The following is an 18,585-nucleotide window of genomic DNA, read 5'->3' as shown; positions in this document are numbered from 1 at the left end:
AATACACTTGAATAGGTGCACCAACGCATACCTAGCAACTCAGTTAGCAATGTTTTTAACCACATCAGTTCACACAACAATGAAGCCATTGACCTAAACTCCGCTTTTGCTGTCGAGCGAGCTACCACACTCTGCTTCTTACTTCTCCAACTAACCAAATTTCCTCCGACAAACATGCAGTAGCCCGAAGTTGAACGCCTATCATCTAAGCATCCAGCCCAGTCCACATCGGTGTACCCCTCGATTCTCAGATGTCCATGATTAGTGTGTTGGGGAACGTAGTAATTTCAAAAAATTTCCTACGCACACACATGATCATGGTGATGCATAGCAACGAGAGGGGAGAGTGTGTCCACGTACCCTCGTAGACCGAAAGCGGAAGCGTTAGCACAACACGGTTGATGTAGTCGTACGTCTTCACGATCCGACCGATCCAAGTACCGAACGCACGACACCTCCGAGTTCTACACACGTTCAACTCGATGACGTCCCGCGAGCTCCGATCCAGCAAAGCTTCACAAGAGAGTTTCGTCAGCACGACGGCGTGGTGACGGTGATGATGATGCTACCAACGCAGGGCTTCACCTAAGCACCGCTACGATATAATCGAGGTGGATTATGGTGCCCCCTTGCCCCGTTCGCCTAAGCACCGCTACCGACACGTTCAATTGTGTGTCTATGGGGTGCCCCCATATATAAAGGAGCAAGGAGGAGGAGGCGGCCGGCCAAGGAGGGCGCGCTAAGGGGGAGTCCTACTCCCACTAGGAGTAGGACTCCTCCTATTCCTAGTAGGAGTAGGAGAGGGGGAAGGAAAGGGAGATGAGGAGAAGAAAAGAGGGGCCCGGCCCCCCTTGCCCTAAATCAATTCGGTTTGGGCCTTGGGGGGGGCACACTTGCTTCCCTCTATTTCCACTAAGGCCCATGTAGGCCCATTAAGCCCCGGGGGGGTGGGGTTCCGGTAACCCCCGGTACTTCGATATATGTCCGAAACCTTGTTGTTGAACACACACCTAATTAGAGAGGATTCGAAGGTGAGAGAAGGGGAAGACACTGGAATTTCTGATCAGGGGGCAACCTTATCCATTCATCCTCAGTACAGATATTTACAGAGCTTCACTTTTACAAATAAGACCTCTGGCTTTCCTATTATACAACAAGAGTACCGACACAAAGTCCCAGGGAAGTTGTGGCATTTTCTCAAATTGCTCGAAAGTTTGCCGCCACACTTTACCACACCTGCATTTTCATGCAAGACAGACATAGATAGGGAATTTGCAGCTACGGCAAGCTATATCTGCATCATACTCTACATTGCTTCTTTTGAGTGGTTAAATTTGTCAATGTGCATGATAGAGCATGCTATTTTAAATACACAGTAAGAGTTAATATTTCATTTGAACTTTAAAAGTATGTAACACAGTTTTTATGATTCTACTTCTTGCTAGCATTCAGATTTGTATGGAAAATACATACAAAAAAGAAATAAAAGACGCCTCAGGGGAAATAAACACCTAGGTCTTTTAATCAAGGAGAGCGTATGACGGACCATCATTGTGAGCACGGAGGCTCGAACGCAGGCGGGAAACATTCAAATATACAAGCACCTATCCCCATGATGAAACCCAGAATCAAACACTCTGCAAGCGAGAGCGCTTCTTGTTCACCACCATACGCCGCGATGTCATTATGCTGCAGCTCACCAGGTAGCTATAGTAAGGGGGTATCCGAGACTTCCACGCTAGGAATTCACAATTTCCACGCCGTATAGCACTTCCAGATACGACATCCAGCAATGTTAGCTTTGGAACGTCCTGCTGCGGAGAGCAGACCTGATGAACACCATTGGCCACAAGGACTTCGGAACCGCCGCCTGCCATCCTCCAAAGGTATATAGGCCGCCCTTTCCGCATCAGATCGACCGGATGCTCGCCAAACATGAGCACATGCTTGGCAGTGAACTCTCTGATGCGCTCGAGAGCCTTGCGCCAAAACCGGGCACTGAGATTTGCTCTCAGCAGGGTGCCGATTATGTTTGCATTGATGAAAGAGGCGTTGAGCTCAGCTGCAATCTCCATGGCTATGGATGATAGCTCTGAATAGTCCTCCGGGCCGGCGTCTCTGAAGGCAATCATCTTGAAGAAGTACCAGTAAGCTTCATGGGGCAAAGCATTCAGTCTGAGAGCCTGGGTTGTTCCGAACCGCATGATCCTCTCTGACCTGCCTGTAACTATGACTTTGCTCCCGTGTGCCATATGGCTCAGTAAAGAGCACAACCTGCTCCATATTTCCTTTTCCAAATCCCCAATCAGCTCCACAACGACCAGCAGCCTCCCATGTGAAGCGCTGTTTCTGTACTTGACAACACCGCTGTCTTGCAGAGCATTCGCTTCCGTGCCTCGGAGTTGGAGATCATCCCCGCCGAGGAACACGATCGAGGAGAAGTAGCCGCGCACCCTGCCGTCGTAGCAGACATGCTCAACGAGGGTGCTCTTCCCGACCCTTGCGGGTCCGACTACCGGAAGAACACCGAAATTTGCTGTGCCAGGGGGGGCAACCTGCAGCAGGAAGCTCACGATCCTCTCGTATTCCGTGTGACGGCCGAACATGCACATGTCCGTAGACAAGTAGCTGCTGCAAGGTTGCCGGCACAGCAGAGGATAGCACTTCAAGAACACCACAAACTCCTTCATGTCGGCGACAGTCGTCTCAAGGCAACAAAGCGCTTTGCTGAGCTCGTGGCCGTCGAACACCATGTTCTTCGGCGCCCTGGCAGAGAGGCAGAGCCGCTTGACGGGACTGAATCGGCACAGCATAAGCGAGCGGTCGCTCACCTCATCTTTGGCCGTGGCGTCGCCTTCTCCGCGGCGTATGCACGTGAGGGCGTCGAGCATGTAGTAGCCTCTGTACATGTCGTTCCTCAGCATCTCGAGCTGCCGGAGCATCGCCTGGTTGGTGATCTGCCGCCGCTCGGCCTCCTCGACGGTGGCCTGGACTCGCAGCAGAAGGCGGCGCAGCCGTTGCAGGCTCTCTTCCGCTCCTCCGGCCTGCAGCCGGTGGTACCTGTCGACGAGGAAGGATACGGACCTGCTTATAATATCGCCAAGAACTGCAGAGACGATCACCTCCATCTTGAATCCTTTGGGGTAGAAGGGGAAGGAGATGCCTTGTTCGTTTGCTCTCTTTTAGAAGGCTTTATTCACGAATCGGCAGTGCTGGTTTCAGCCAAAAGGTCTGTAAGGCTCTGTGACTGAGGTTGGAAAGAGAGCCTTGGAGTAGCCGCGAGGGAAATGTCAAGTCGCCAACCATTAGATCGCACCCTGGCTGTCAACGTCAGAAAGTAGCAAGTCAAAGCACAGAGGAGAATACAACTGGTAATACTTCAATCAGTATCAGAGGGCCTGGTATACATTGCAATTTTGTGCTGAAAACCATCTGGATTTTACATTTTAGAAACAAACAAACAAAACCCCGTTGAAACTTGTTACTACCTCCCTCCGATCCATAATAAGTTGGATCGGAGGGAGTTGTATATATCCCGCTTGCTGCAAACCATATTTTCAGAGTGTCAGGACAAACCCCAGTTCCGTCCACGCTGGATTCAGAGATGCAAAACTAACTGACGCTTAAGGATGCTAGCGGAGGGGCGATGTGAACAACTCAAATTGAGATTCTTGCTGACCGCGAGAAACTCGTCACTCTATAAAGCGCTCTTGTGACCATTCATCACTCTCAAATCTTCGTGAAGTTCTACAGATCCATGGTACTAGCTCCGCCACAAATTATAACACCGTTTTAGGGTTTAAAGTCAATATTCTAGCCATGTTTTCCCCCCTTTTCGTGTGGGGGATCTTTAGTACTGTCTCAAAATAAGTGTCGCTGATTTACTATAAAATTGTACTGAATCAGCGACATTTATTTTGAAACGGAGGGAGTAGTTTGGTTGGAAAATTTAGCAGGCTTGATTGGGACATGAATCAATGTTCTATACATTTCTTTCATGTATCAAAATAAAGAATATTGCTTTTTTATTTTGAGGGAAGAATATTGCTTTATTAGTAGTACTGACTCACTGTCGTATTGGGTCAATTTCGACGGCCTTGTTGTCAAAGTTACGACGGGTCCATCTGTCCATGGGCAGAAGCCAGGACTTCTATGCCTCAACCCGAACCACAAGTTGGTCTTTCCCTCTTCTCTTCTTTGGTAGATCCATCTATCCCACCAGGAACATTGCAGGGGCCTTCCGAAATGGAGCCGCTTCTCTCTGCAATCGTGGGTGATCTTGTCAGCAGAGCCCTGTCCATGGTAACCCAGAGATACCTGCAGTCCAAGGGAGCAGAGGAGGAGAAGCTCCAGAGGCTACGGGCAGTGCTGCTAAGGATCGATGCCACCGTCGAGGAGGCCGAGGGGAGGCACATCACCAACCAGGCAATGCTCCAGCAGCTCCAGATGTTGAGACGAGGTATGTACAGAGGCTACTACACGCTCGACACCTTCAGATACCGAGAGCACAGGGACGAGGCCGATGGCAAGGCGAGCACTCGCCGTTCGCTTGCCCTGTCCAGATTCAGCCCTTCCAGTTCCAGACGTACCTCCTCCTCCGTGTGCGATGCCCAGAGGATGGACCTGGTGCTTGATGCCGGGAGCTGCAACAATCTCGACAAGATGCTCAGCAGCCTTGAGAGAATGATTGGTGACATGCAGGAGTTCGTGATGTTCTTGGGCAGCTATCCTCGAATCTCCCAGCAACCTTACGACGCGTATTTGTTTCATGATCAGGTTATGTTTGGCCGGCAGATGGAAAAGGAGACAATTTTGAGCTTTCTGCTTTGTAGAGAGGCTGCAAGGAATGGAAGTCTGGGTGTGCTGCCGATAATTGGTCCAGCGAGAGTCGGAAAGAGTACACTTGTTGAGCATGTCTGCCTTGACGAGAGGGTGCGGAGGCGCTTCTCGTCGATCGTCTTCTTCAGCGGAAATGATCTCAATGGTGGAAACTTGGCCACTCTAAAAGGTAGCGGCGTGATCAAGCATCAGAACCTTGCTTCCACCCCGCATGGAGACTCACTGGCTGTAATTGAGCTAGCAGGGGACATGGACGAGGAAACATGGAGGGGGTTGTACACCTCGGCAGCAAGCCACCTGACGCCAGGCAGTAAAATCATACTCACCAGCCGTTCAGAGAAGATAGCATCATTAGGAACGGCACAGTCTCTTGTGCTGAAATTTTTGTCCCAAGAAGCTTACTGGTATTTCTTCAAGACGGCTGCATTCGGAAGCACAGACCCTGGTGAGCATCCTAACCTGGCAGCCCTCGGCATGGAGATCGTCGTCCACATGAACAGATCATTCGTGGCAGCGAACACCGTTGCCAGCTTACTGAGAACCAATCTTGACACACGGTTTTGGCGCAGAGTGCTGAGATGCTTGAGAGATTTTGCAAGCAAGCACCTGAGCATGTTTGGCGAGCACCCGACCAATCTCCTGCAGAAGGACCAGCCTGTGTACATGTGGACAATGGCCAAGACAAGCAATGTCGTCGTAATGCGTGATATTTATCATGAGCCCTCTCCCAAGATCAGTGAGGTTCCCAGGATAACGACACAGGATGTTTTGTCTGGGCGAGTTATGTCTGAAGGGACATTCCAAGCAGTGGCATGGAGGTCCAGGATACCTCCCTGCTACACCTACTTGGTGAGCTTCATTGTGTCACGGACAGACAAGCACGCGGTGCTCGGTAAGAAGCGGTCTCGGCAGGAGAGAATTTGATGTAAAATGCAATAATGTATAGCTAATATGATTGCAAAGTGCACGCCTTACCTTTTTTTTAACAGCGCCCAACATCTCCTCACTTATGTGTGGCGGCTTGCTCCATGGATCTCCAGCTATATCTCCACAAGCCGAGTACTGAACTCAACAGTCCACACTCATCACACAGCATAACCGTCTGGCAGAACTGCTTCAAGCCAGACTGACAGAACCATTTTTATCTGCAAGGCAGGCTGACAGAGAAAACCAGTAGGAAGGAAGAGATGTTACTGATACAAAACCCTGACAGTTAGTAGTCCAACACTACAGAAGAGCAGCAGCATTTTACAAGATCTCTGAGCGATCGTGCCTTTCCCAGTGAAATTACTGCACTGCACATGTAGTCTATATGTAAAGGAAGTATGTTCAATACAATGCAGGGTCAGCTCCCCTGTAAGACCTTTTAGGGATTTCACTATAGACTACATACGGAGCAAAATGAGTGAATCTACACTGTAAAGTATGTCTATATGCATCCCTATGTAGTTCATAGAGGAATCTCTAAAAGGTCTTATATTTAGGAACGGAGGGAGTAGCATGGAGCCTGGCCCATATGCAACACAAACTCTATTATTTCTGTCAATTCATTTATACTTTCATACTTTCGTAGCCCAAATCAAATTCTTATTGCGTACTGAAATAACATGAACATTTCTAGGTAGCAGCTTTGGCAGAAATCAGGTATTCCAAGGACCCACAGTGTGAATAGACATGAGTTTCACATAAGGATGAAAATCAAGCATAACCAGGGACCGTTATTGACATACTAGAACAACATTTAGGGTAGTCTAGCTCTGGCTATCCAATCTGAGAACATCGCGGAACCGCACAACGAATCCGCCACCCTCCTGCTAGACCCGTACGCACTAATTACCAACCAAGCCGTCGCAGAGGTCAGGGAGGGAGGACGAGCCGAGGGAGCAGGGCAGGTCCTGGTCCAGATCCGGGGCGGCGGCGGCGGCGGTCTTGCTGGCGAGCTCCACCGCGCGGTCAAGGAGGCTGCGTGGCAGGAGGTCCGCCGGCGGAGGCAGTCGCTGGTGGCGCTGCAGCCACCACGCGACCGCGGCCGCCCTTGCCGCGCCTCCGCTGATGGCGCTCCCCGGCATCGGATCGCCTTGCTTGCAGCTCGCAGGACGCCGCGATACTCCGAGAGGGTGGGGGAAAGCGGACCTTGAGCACTTGACGTGAGGAAGAGCCGAACGAAGTGGTTTGCGACTGCCCCAGATATCTATAGGCCCTTTATCGGCTCACATTTTCTGTATGGGCCGAATGCTATCCTTCTGCTTCTGTTTTCTTTTTCCAAAAGAATTCCTGTTTTCACCCTCTACTTAAACATTTCTGAGGCAAATAACTCCATTCAACAGTTTTTCATCCAGATTACCTCTACTCCTAATAGAGCGGTTAGTAGCCTGATACTCCGATTTTATTTTCGTCCAGTTTTATTTCCTCTCACCTCACACCACCGTTGTACCATTGGTTTCTTACCCATTAGTTTATCTTTCTCTTCACTTTCCCCCCCAAAGAAATCAACACTTTCCTAACGTACTCCTATCAATACAATTTGCTTTAGGAAACACATAATATATTTTCAGGAAAAAATAACGAATTTTAAGGAAATTAACAAGTAAACCATGACAAACAAATCTTACTGTAAAAGTATTATATCTCTCCTCATAAAATAGGAGTCGTTCATTGTATCTAGGCTCCACGATCAAAGGAATCCCACCGATTTTTTTCACTATCAAACCCCACGTCCCCACCTTCCATTCTGGTGTTTTTAATCTCCCGTCACGGTTCCTCTTCCGGTCTCCCAAAGGCACACATGCCCCCACGAGGCCACGACCACACATGCCCCCACCCCATCTCCCCTTCCTCCCGACCCTTAGCCCTAGCCCCTGATCCTGTCGCCGCCATAATCAACGCACGGACAGAGTGGCGGCGCCCGCTCGGCTCCGCCGCAACGACCGCAACCGGCGCGAGGCATCGCTCTAGGTGGCGTGGCGGTGACCCAACACCCGCGACCGCAACCACCCGCGGTGTAGCTGCTCATGGCGACGGTGGTGCACGCTTACTCGCAGCCACCGGTGGCTGCTCCCCATCTCCAGATGGTCCCGACACGGTCGCAAGCGGCGCGACGACACCCTTCACTACTACCCCTCCGAGCATCCGCGACTGCAATTACGTTTCTTCTCATCTTGGCGTCCTCCGGATCCGCCATCACGGATGTCGCGCTTTTCCCATCCGATCTGATCCCCGATGTTGTCTCTGTCCATGAAACCTCCTCCTCAGCCCCTTGTGCTGCCCTCTCGCACGGCTTCTCCTCACGACATTCTTCTTTGCCATAAAGCCCCTCGGTCGAATCTCCGACTCATTGCAAATCGAAATTGCCGACCCAGCCAATCTTGCTGGAACGGCGTCTAGCTCGCCGTGCTCCACTGATTGTAAGTACTTTGGACCTCTGCTTCCTGTATACACTTGCAATATTTGAGGGTTCATGAATGGAATGGCGAGATGCCTTTTTGGATGCTTAGATTCTTGATGTGTGTTCTATAGTTTCCTTGACCCATGGTCTGGAAGCAGGAAGGCAAGGAGCCAAATTGTGCTTTATTACTTTATAAGAGACAGTCTGGTGCAGAAAGACGCCACTGCAGAGGGAAGGTTCTATTTTCATGGGCTTGCTTAGCTACTAAGGAGATGGGCATTTATTCAGTGGCGTTGTCGATTTGCTGAGTATGCTTTGAGTTTGACGCTTTCAGTATGTACAGGATACAGTTAGGTAAGAGAGCAACCTCAGTTTTTGGCTTAGGTGTAGACTAGCCATTATGTCACACTCTTATTCGGGTTCGGGTTATGGAAATGATGTAACAAACAAAGTAAATTGTTGGGGAACGTAGCATGCAATTTTAAAAAAATTCCTACGATCACGCAAGATCTATCTAGGAGATGCATAGCAATGAGAGGGGGAGAGTGTGTCCATGTACCCTCGTAGACCGAAAGCGGAAGCGTTAGCTTAACGCGGTTGATGTAGTCGAACGTCTTCTCGATTCAACCAATCAAGCACCGAACGTACGGCACCTTCGAGTTCTGCACACGTTCAGCTCGATGACGTCCCTCGAACTCTTGATACAACAAAGTGTCGAGGGGGAGTTTCGTCAGCACGACGGCGTGGTGACAGTGATGGTGATGTGATCCGCGTAGGGCTTCGCCTAAGCACTACGACAATATGATCGGGGGAGTAAACGGTGGAGGGGGGCACCACACACGGCTAAGAAATAATTGATGTGCTTAGAGGTGCCCCCTACCCCCGTATATAAAGGAGGGAGAGGGGAGGAGGCCGGCCTAGGGCTCGCCAAGTGGGAGGAGTCCCACTTGGACCCCTAGTCCAATTCGCCCCCCTTTCCTGTTACCGGAAGGGGAAAGGGGGAAGGAGTAGGAGGAGGAGAAGGAAAGGGGGGCCGCGCCCCCTCCCCTTATCCAATTCGGACTCCCCATGGGGGAGGCACCCCTTGTGGGCTGCCTTCCCTACCCTCTATGGCCCATATGGCCCATATCTTTCCCCCGAGTGTTTCGGTAACCCCCAGGTACTCCCATAAAAAACCGAAACACTTCAGAACCATTCTGGTGTCCGAATACCATCGTCCAATATATCGATCTTTACATCTCGACCATTTAGAGACTCCTAGTCATGTTCGTGATCTCATCCGGGACTCCGAACAATCTTCAGTCACCAAAACACATAACTCATAATGCAAATTGTCATCAAACGTTAAGCGTGCGGACCCTACGGGTTCGAGAACTATGTAGACATGACCGAGACACATCTCCGATCAATAACCAACAACGGAACCTGGATGCTCATATTGGTTCCTACATATTCTACGAAGATCTTTATCGGTCAAACCGCAATGACAACATACGCCATTCCCTTTGTCATCGGTATGTTACTTGCCCGAGATTCGATCGTCGATATCTTCATACCTAGTTCAATCTCGTTACCGGCAAGTCTCTTTACTCGTTCCATAATGCATCATCCCGTAACTAACTCATTAGTCACATTGCTTGCAAGGCTTATCATGATGTGCATTACCGAGAGGGCCCAGAGATACCTCTTCGATACTCGGAGTGACAAATCCTAATCTTGATCTACGTCAACCCAACAAACACCTTTGGAGATACCTGTAGAGCATCTTTATAATCACCCAATTACGTTGTGACATTTGATAGCACACAAGGTATTCCTCCGGTATTCGGGAGTTGCATAATCTCATAGTCAAAGGAATATGTATAAGTCATGAAGAAAGCAATAGCAATAAAACTTAACGATCATAATGCTAAGCTAAAGGGTGGGTCTTGTCCATCACATAATTCTCCTAATGATGTGATCCCATTCATCAAATGACAACACATGTCTATGGTCAGGAAACTTAACCATCTTTGATTAACAAGCTAGTCAAGTAGAGACATACTAGGGACACTTTGTTTTGTCTATGTATTCACACATCTATCAAGTTTCCGGTTAATACAATTCTAGCATGAATAATAAACATTTATCATGATATAAGGAAATATAAATAACAACTTTATTATTGCCTCTAGGGCATATTTCCTTCAGTCTCCCACTTACACTAGAGTCAACAATCTAGATTACATTATAATGATTCTAACACCCATGGAGTCTTGGTGCTGATCATGTTTTCCTCGTGGAAGAGGCTTAGTCAACGGGTCCGCAATATTCAGATCTGTATGTAATTTGCAAATTTCTATGTCTCCCTCCTTGACTTGATCGCGGATGGAGTTGAAGCGTCTCTTGATGTGTTTGGTTCTCTTGTGAAATCTGGATTCCTTCGCTAAGGCAATTGCTCCAATATTGTCACAAAAGATTTTCATTGGACCCGATGCACTAGGTATTACACCTAGATCGGATATGAACCCCTTCATCCAGACTCCTTCATTTGCTGCTTCCGAAGCAGCTATGTACTCTGCTTCACACGTAGATCCCGCCATGACGCTTTGCTTGGAACTGCACTAACTGACAGCTCCACCATTCAATATAAATACTTATCCGGTTTGCAACTTAGAGTCATCCGGATCAGTGTCAAAGCTTGCATCGACGTAACCATTTACGACGAGCTCTTTGTCACCTCCATAAACGAGAAACATATCCTTAGTCCTTTTCAGGTACTTCAGGATGTTCTTAATCGCTGTCCAGTGATCCACTCATGGATTACTTTGGTACCTCCCTGCTAAACTTATAGCAAGGCACACATTAGGTCTGGTACACAACATTGCATACATGATGGAACCTATGGTTGAGGCATAGGGAATGACTTTCATTTTCTCTCTATCTTCTGCAGTGGCCAGACATTGAGTCTGCCTCAACTTCACACCTTGTAACACAGGCAAGAACCCTTTCTTTGACTGATCCATTTTGAACTTCTTCAAAACTTTATCAAGGTATGTGCTTTGTGAAAGTCCAATTAAGCGTCTCTCTATAGATCTTGATGCCCAATATATAAGCAACTTCACCGAGGTCTTTCATTGAAAAATTCTTATTCAAGTATCCTTTTATGCTATCCAGAAATTCGATATCATTTCCAATCAACAATATGTCATCCACATATAATATTAGAAATGCTACAGAGCTCCCACTCACTTTCTTGTAAACACAGGCTTCTCCGAAAGTCTGTATAAAACCATATGCTTTGATCACACTATCAAAGCGTATATTCCAACTCCGAGATGGCTTGCACCAGTCCATAAATGGATCGCTGGAGCTTGCACACTTTGTTAGCTCCCTTTGGATCGACAAAACCTTCCGGTTGCATCATATACAACTCTTCTTCCAGAAATCCATTCAGGAATGCAGTTTTGACATCCATCTGCCAAATTTCATAATCATAAAATGCGGCAATTGCTAACATGATTCGGACAGACTTAAGCATCGCTACGGGTGAGAAGGTCTCATCGTAGTCAACCCCTTGAACTTGTCGAAAACCTTTTGCGACAAGTCGAGCTTTGTAGACAGTAACATTACCGTCAGCGTCAGTCTTCTTCTTGAAGATCCATTTATTCTCAATTGCTTGCCGATCATCGGGCAAGTCAACCAAGTCCATACTTTGTTCTCATACATGGATCCCATCTCAGATTTCATGGCTTCAAGCCACTTTGCGGAATCTGGGCTCACCATCGCTTCTTCATAGTTCGTAGGTTCATCATGATCTAGTAGCATGATTTCCAGAACAGGATTACCGTACCACTCTGGCGTGCGGATCTTACTCTGGTTGATCTACGAGGTTCAGTAGTATCTTGATCTGAAGTTTCATGATCATCATCATTAGCTTCCTCACTTATTGGTGTAGGTGTCGCAGAAACAGTTTTCTGTGATGTACTACTTTCCAATAAAGGAGCAGGTACAGTTACCTCGTCAAGTTCTACTTTCCTCCCACTCACTTCTTTCGAGAGAAACTCCTTCTCTAGAAAGGATCCATTCTTAGCAACGAATGTCTTGCCTTCGGATCTGTGATAGAAGGTGTACCCAACAGTCTCCTTTGGGTATCCTATGAAGACACATTTCTCCGATTTGGGTTCGAGCTTATCAGGTTGAAGCTTTTTCACATAAGCATCGCAGCCCCAAACTTTAAGAAATGACAACTTTGGTTTCTTGCCAAACCACAGTTCATAAGGCGTCGTCTCAACGGATTTTGATGGTGCCCTATTTAACGTGAATGCGGCCGTCTCTAAAGCATAACCCCAAAATGATAGCGGTAAATCAGTAAGAGACATCATAGATCGCACCATATCTAGTAAAGTACGATTACGACGTTCGGACACACCATTACGTTGTGGTGTTCCGGGTGGCGTGAGTTGCGAAACTATTCCACAGTTTTTCAAATGTACACCAAACTCGTAACTCAAATATTCTCCTCCACGATCAGATCGTAGAAACTTTATTTTCTTGTTACGATGATTTTCAACTTCACTCTGAAATTCTTTGAAACTTTTCAAATGTTTCAGACTTATGTTTCATTAAGTAGATATACCCATATCTGCTTAATCATCTGTGAAGGTGAGAAAATAACGATATCCGCCACGAGCCTCAATATTCATCGGACCACATACATCTGTATGTATGATTTCCAACAAATCTGTTGCTCTCTCCATAGTACCGGAGAACGGTGTTTTAGTCATCTTGCCCATGAGGCACGGTTCGCAAGTACCAAGTGATTCATAATCAAGTGGTTCCAAAAGTCCATCAGTATGGAGTTTCTTCATGCGCTTTACACCGATATGACCTAAACGACAGTGCCACAAATAAGTTGCACTTTCATTATCAACTCTGCATCTTTTGGCTTCAACATTATGAATATGTGTATCACTACTATCGAGATTCATCAAAAATAGACCACTCTTCAAAGGTGCATGACCATAAAAGATATTACTCATATAAATAGAACAACCATTATTCTCTGATTTAAATGAATAACCGTCTCGCATTAAACAAGATCCAGATATAATGTTCATGCTCAACGCTGGCACCAAATAACAATTATTTAGGTCTAATATTAATCCCGAAGGTAGATGTAGAGGTAGCGTGCCGACCGCGATCACATCGACTTTGGAACCGTTTCCCACGCGCATCGTCACCTCGTCCTTTGCCAGTGCTTCGCTTGATCCGTAGTCCCTGTTTCGAGTTGCAAATATTAGCAACAGAACCAGTATCAAATACCCAGGTGCTACTGCGAGCATTAGTAAGGTACACATCAATAACATGTATATCACATATACCTTTGTTCACCTTGCCATCCTTCTTATCCGCCAAATACTTGGGGCAGTTCCGCTTCCAGTGACCAGTCTGCTTGCAATAGAAGCACTCAGTTTCAGGCTTAGGTCCAGGTTTGGGTTTCTTCTCTTGAGTAGCAACTTGCTTGCCGTTCTTTTTGAAGTTCCCCTTCTTCTTCCCTTTGCCCTTTTTCTTGAAACTAGTGGTCTTGTTGACCATCAACACTTGATGCTCCTTCTTGATTTCTACCTCCGCAGCTTTCAGCATCGCGAAGAGCTCGGGGATAGTCTTGTTCATCCCTTGCATATTATAGTTCATCACGAAGCTCTTGTAGCTTAGTGGCAGTGATTGAAGAATTCTGTCAATGACGCAATCATCTGGAAGATTAACTCCCAATTGAATCAAGTGATTATTATACCCAGACATTTTGAGTATATGCTCACTGACAGAACTGTTCTCCTCCATCTTGCAGCTATAGAACTTATTGGAGACTTCATATCTCTCAATCCGGGCATTTGCTTGAAATATTAACTTCAACTCCTGGAACATCTCATATGCTCCATGACGTTCAAAACGTCGTTGAAGTCCCGATTCTAAGCCGTAAAGCATGGCACACTGAACTATCGAGTAGTCATCAGCTTTGCTCTGCCAGACGTTCATAACATCTAGCGTTGCTCCTGCAGCAGGCCTGGCACCCAGCGGTGCTTCCAGGACGTAATTCTTCTATGCAGCAATGAGGATAATCCTCAAGTTACGGACCCAGTCCGTGTAATTGCTACCATCATCTTTCAATTTTGCTTTCTCAAGGAACGCATTAAAATTCAACGGAACAACAGCACGAGCCATCTATCTACAATCAAACATAAACAAGCAAGATACTAATCAGGTACTAAGTTTCATGATAAATTTAAGTTCAGTTAATCAAATTAATTAAAGAACTCCCACTTAGATAGACATCTCTCTAATCCTCTAAGTGATTACGTGATCCAAATCAACTAAACCATGTCCGATCATCACGTGAGATGGAGTAGTTTTCAATGGTGAACACCGTTATGTTGATCATATCTACTATATGATTCACGCTCGACCTTTCGGTCTCCGTGTTCCGAGGCCATATCTGTATATGCTTGGCTCGTCAAGTATAACCTGAGTATTCCGCGTGTGCAACTGTTTTGCACCCGTTGTATTTGAACGTAGAGCCTATCACACCCGATCATCACGTGGTGTCTCAGCACGAAGAACTTTCGCAACGGTGCATACTCAGGGAGAACACTTCTTGATAATTTAGTGAGAGATCATCTTATAATGCTACCGTCAATCAAAGCAAGATAAGATGCATAAAAGGATAAACATCACATGCAATCAATATAAGTGATATGATATGGCCATCATCATCTTGTGCTTGTGATCTCCATCTTCGAAGCACCGTCATGATCACCATCGTCACCGGTGCGACACCTTGATCTCCATCGTAGCATCGTTGTCGTCTCGCCAATCTTATGCTTCCACGACTATCGCTACCGCTTAGTGATAAAGTAAAGCATTACAGCGCGATTGCATTGCATACAATAAAGCGACAACCATATGGCTCCTGCCAGTTGCCGATAACTCGGTTACAAAACATGATCATCTCATACAATAAAATTTAGCATCATGTCTTGACCATATCACATCACAACATGCCTTGAAAAAACAAGTTAGACGTCCTCTACTTTGTTGTTGCAAGTTTTACGTGGCTGCTACGGGCTTAAGCAAGAACCAATCTTATCTACGCATCAAAACCACAACGATAGTTTGTCAAGTTGGTGTTGTTTTAACCTTCGCAAGGACCGGGTGTAGCCACACTCGGTTCAACTAAAGTTGGAGAAATTGTCACCCGCTAGCCACCTTTGTGCAAAGCACGTCGGGAGAACCGGTCTCGCGTAAGCGTACGTGTAATGTCGGTCCGGGCCGCTTTGTCCAACAATACCGCCGAACCAAAGTATGACATGCTGGTTAGCAGTATGACTTATATCGCCCACAACTCACTTGTGTTCTACTCGTGCATATAACATCAACACATAAAACCTAGGCTCGGATGCCACTGTTGGGGAACGTAGTAATTTCAAAAAAATTCCTACGCACACGCAAGATCATGGTGATGCATAGCAATGAGAGGGGAGAGTGTGATCAACGTACCCTTGTAGACCGACAGCAGAAGCGTTAGCACAACGCGGTTGATGTAGTCGTACGTCTTCACGGCCCGACCGATCAAGCACCGAAACTACGGCACCTCCGAGTTCTAGCACACGTTCAGCTCGATGACGACCCCTGGACTCCGATCCAGCAAAGTGTCGGGGAAGAGTTCCGTCAGCACGACGGCGTGGTGACGATCTTGATGTACTACCATCGCAGGGCTTTGCCTAAGCACCGCTACAATATTATCGAGGATTATGGTGGAAGGGGGCACCGCACACGGCTAAGAATATGATCACGTGGATCAACTTGTGTGTCTATGGGGTGCCCCCTGCCCCCGTATATAAAGGAGCAGGGGAAGGTGCAGCCGGCCAGGAGGAGTCCTACTCCCACCGGGAGTAGGATTCCCCCCCTTTCCTAGTTGGAATAGGATTCGGGAGGGGGAAAGAGGAGAGAGAGAAGGAAGGGGGGGGGGTGCTGCCCCCCTCTCCTTGTCCTATTCGGACTAGGGGGGGGAGGGGCGCGCGGCCCAGCCCTGGCCACCTCTCCTCTCTTCCACTAAAGCCCACTAAGGCCCATATACCTCCCGGGGGGTTCCGGTAACCTCCCGGTACTCCGGTAAAATCCCGATTTTACCCGGAACACTTCCGATATCCAAATATAGGCTTCCAATATATCAATCTTTATGTCTCGACCATTTTGAGACTCCTCGTCATGTCCGTGATCACATCCGGGACTCCGAACAAACTTCGGTACATCAAAATGCATAAACTCATAATATAACTGTCATCAAAACCTTAAGCGTGCGGACCCTACGGGTTCGAGAACAATGTAGACATGACCGAGACACGTCTCCGGTCAATAACCAATAGCGGAACCTAGATGCTCATATTGGCTCCCACATATTCTATGAAGATCTTTATTGGTCAGACCGCATAATAACATACATTGTTCCCTTTGTCATCGGTATGTTACTTGCCCGAGATTCGGTCGTCGGTATCTCAATACCTAGTTCAATCTCGTTACCGGCAAGTCTCTTTACTCGTTTCGTAATACATCATCTCGCAACTAACTCATTAGTTGCAATGCTTGCAAGGCTTATGTGATGTGCATTACCAGAGGGCCCAGAGATACCTCTCCGATAATCGGAGTGACAAATCCTAATCTCGAAATACGTCAACCCAACATGTACCTTTGGAGACACCTGTAGAGCTCCTTTATAATCACCCAGTTACGTTGTGACGTTTGGCAGCACACAAAGTGTTCCTCCGGCAAACGGGAGTTGCATAATCTCATAGTCATAGGAACATGTATAAGTCATGAAGAAAGCAATAGCAACATACTAAACGATCGGGTGCTAAGCTAATGGAATGGGTCATGTCAATCACATCATTCTCCTAATGATGTGATCCCGTTAATCAAATAACAACTCTTTGTCCATGGTTAGAAAACATAACCATCTTTGATTAACGAGCTAGTCAAGTAGAGGCATACTAGTGACACTTTGTTTGTCTATGTATTCACACATGTATTATGTTTCCGGTTAATACAATTCTAGCATGAATAATAAACATTTATCATGAAATAAGGAAATAAATAATAACTTTATTATTGCCTCTAGGGCATATTTCCTTCATAAACCCCATCTTGTTATCCTCGATGGCAACGATACAATACGTGCCTTGCTGCCCCTTCTGTCACTGGGTAAGGACACCGCAAGATCGAACCCAAAGCTAAGCACTTCTCCCATGGCAAGAACTACCAATCTAGTTGGCCAAACCAAACGGATAATTCGAAGAGACTTGCAAAGATAACCAATCATGCATAAAAGAATTCAGAGAAGATTCAAATATTATTCATAGATATACTTGATCATAAACCCACAATTCATCGGTCTCAACAAACACACCGCAAAAAGAAGATTACATCGAATAGATCTCCACAAGAGAGGGTGAGAACTTTGTATTGAGATTCAGATAGAGAGAAGAAGCCATATAGCTACTAACTATGGACCCGAAGTTCTGAGGTAAACTACTCACACTTCATCGAAGGGGCTAGGATGATGTAGAAGCCCTCCGTGATGACGACCCTCTTCCGGCGGAGTTCTGGAACAGGCCCCAAGATGGGATCTCGTGGATACAGAAAGTTGTGGCGGTGGAATTAGGTTTTTGGCTCCTCGTCTGATCATTTGGGGGTACGTAGGTATATATAGGAGGAAGGAGTACGCCGGAGGAGCACCGAGGGGCCCACGAGGCAGGGGGCGCGCCCTAGGGGGGCGCCCGCACCCTCGTGACCGCCTCTTTTGTTCCTTGGAGGAGGGTCCAAGTCTCCTGGATCACGTTCGGTGAGAAAATCACGTTTCCGAAGATTTTATTCCGTTTGGACTCCGTTTGATATTCTGTTTATCCGAAACACTGAAATAGGCAAAAAACAGCAATTCTGGGCTGGGCCTCCGGTCAATAGGTTAATCCCAAAAATAATATAAAAGTGGAAAATAAAGCCCAATATAGTCCAAAACAGTAGATAATATAGCATGGAGCAATCAAAAATTATAGATACGTTGGAGACGTATCAGGCATCCCCAAGCTTAATTCCTGCTCGTCCTCGAGTAGGTAAATAATAAAAAGAGAATTTTTGATGCGGAGTGCTACTTGGCATAATTTCAATGCAAATCTTCTTAATTGTGGTATGAATATTCAGAATAGAAAGATTCAAGACAAAAGTTTATATTGACATAGAAAATAATAATACTTCAAGCATACTAATAAAGCAATTATGTCTTCTCAAAATAACATGGCCAAAGAAAGTTATCCCTACAAAATCATATA

At 46.7% G+C, this 18,585-nt stretch overlaps 3 protein-coding genes across 3 annotated transcripts; 1 reads left to right on the top strand and 2 right to left on the bottom strand.

Annotated features, from left to right (window-relative positions):
• Nucleotides 1-1,500: 1,500 nt before the first annotated feature.
• On the bottom strand, nucleotides 1,501-6,206 carry LOC125544748 (putative disease resistance protein RGA3). The gene is made up of 2 exons (XM_048708494.1): nucleotides 5,815-6,206; nucleotides 1,501-3,321 (listed from the first exon to the last, which is right to left on the bottom strand). The coding sequence occupies exon 2, from the start codon at nucleotides 3,126-3,128 to the stop codon at nucleotides 1,629-1,631; it is 1,500 nt and encodes a 499-aa protein (XP_048564451.1). The 5' UTR covers nucleotides 3,129-3,321; nucleotides 5,815-6,206; the 3' UTR covers nucleotides 1,501-1,628.
• LOC125544747 (disease resistance protein RGA2-like) lies at nucleotides 3,328-6,403 on the top strand. Its single transcript, XM_048708493.1, has one exon. It carries the CDS (start codon nucleotides 4,153-4,155, stop codon nucleotides 5,761-5,763), a length of 1,611 nt encoding a protein of 536 aa, XP_048564450.1. The 5' UTR covers nucleotides 3,328-4,152; the 3' UTR covers nucleotides 5,764-6,403.
• Nucleotides 6,404-6,409: 6 nt separating this feature from the next.
• Nucleotides 6,410-7,019, bottom strand: LOC125544749. The gene has a single exon (XM_048708495.1). It carries the CDS (start codon nucleotides 6,906-6,908, stop codon nucleotides 6,669-6,671), a length of 240 nt encoding a protein of 79 aa, XP_048564452.1. The 5' UTR covers nucleotides 6,909-7,019; the 3' UTR covers nucleotides 6,410-6,668.
• Nucleotides 7,020-18,585: the final 11,566 nt, after the last annotated feature.

The sequence above is a fragment of the Triticum urartu genome, chromosome 3 (genome assembly GCF_003073215.2).
Source record: "Triticum urartu cultivar G1812 chromosome 3, Tu2.1, whole genome shotgun sequence".
NCBI lineage: Eukaryota > Viridiplantae > Streptophyta > Magnoliopsida > Poales > Poaceae > Triticum > Triticum urartu.
The sequence above is the reverse complement of the archived record's forward strand: the minus strand, read 5'-3'. Positions and strand labels throughout refer to the sequence as shown.

What these genes read in the sequence shown, in the direction of transcription:
- LOC125544748 (XM_048708494.1), bottom strand. Translation starts at nt 3,128, where the DNA reads ATGGAGGTGATCGTCTCTGCAGTTCTTGGCGATATTATAAGCAGGTCC.
- LOC125544747 (XM_048708493.1), top strand. Translation starts at nt 4,153, where the DNA reads ATGCCTCAACCCGAACCACAAGTTGGTCTTTCCCTCTTCTCTTCTTTG.
- LOC125544749 (XM_048708495.1), bottom strand. Translation starts at nt 6,908, where the DNA reads ATGCCGGGGAGCGCCATCAGCGGAGGCGCGGCAAGGGCGGCCGCGGTC.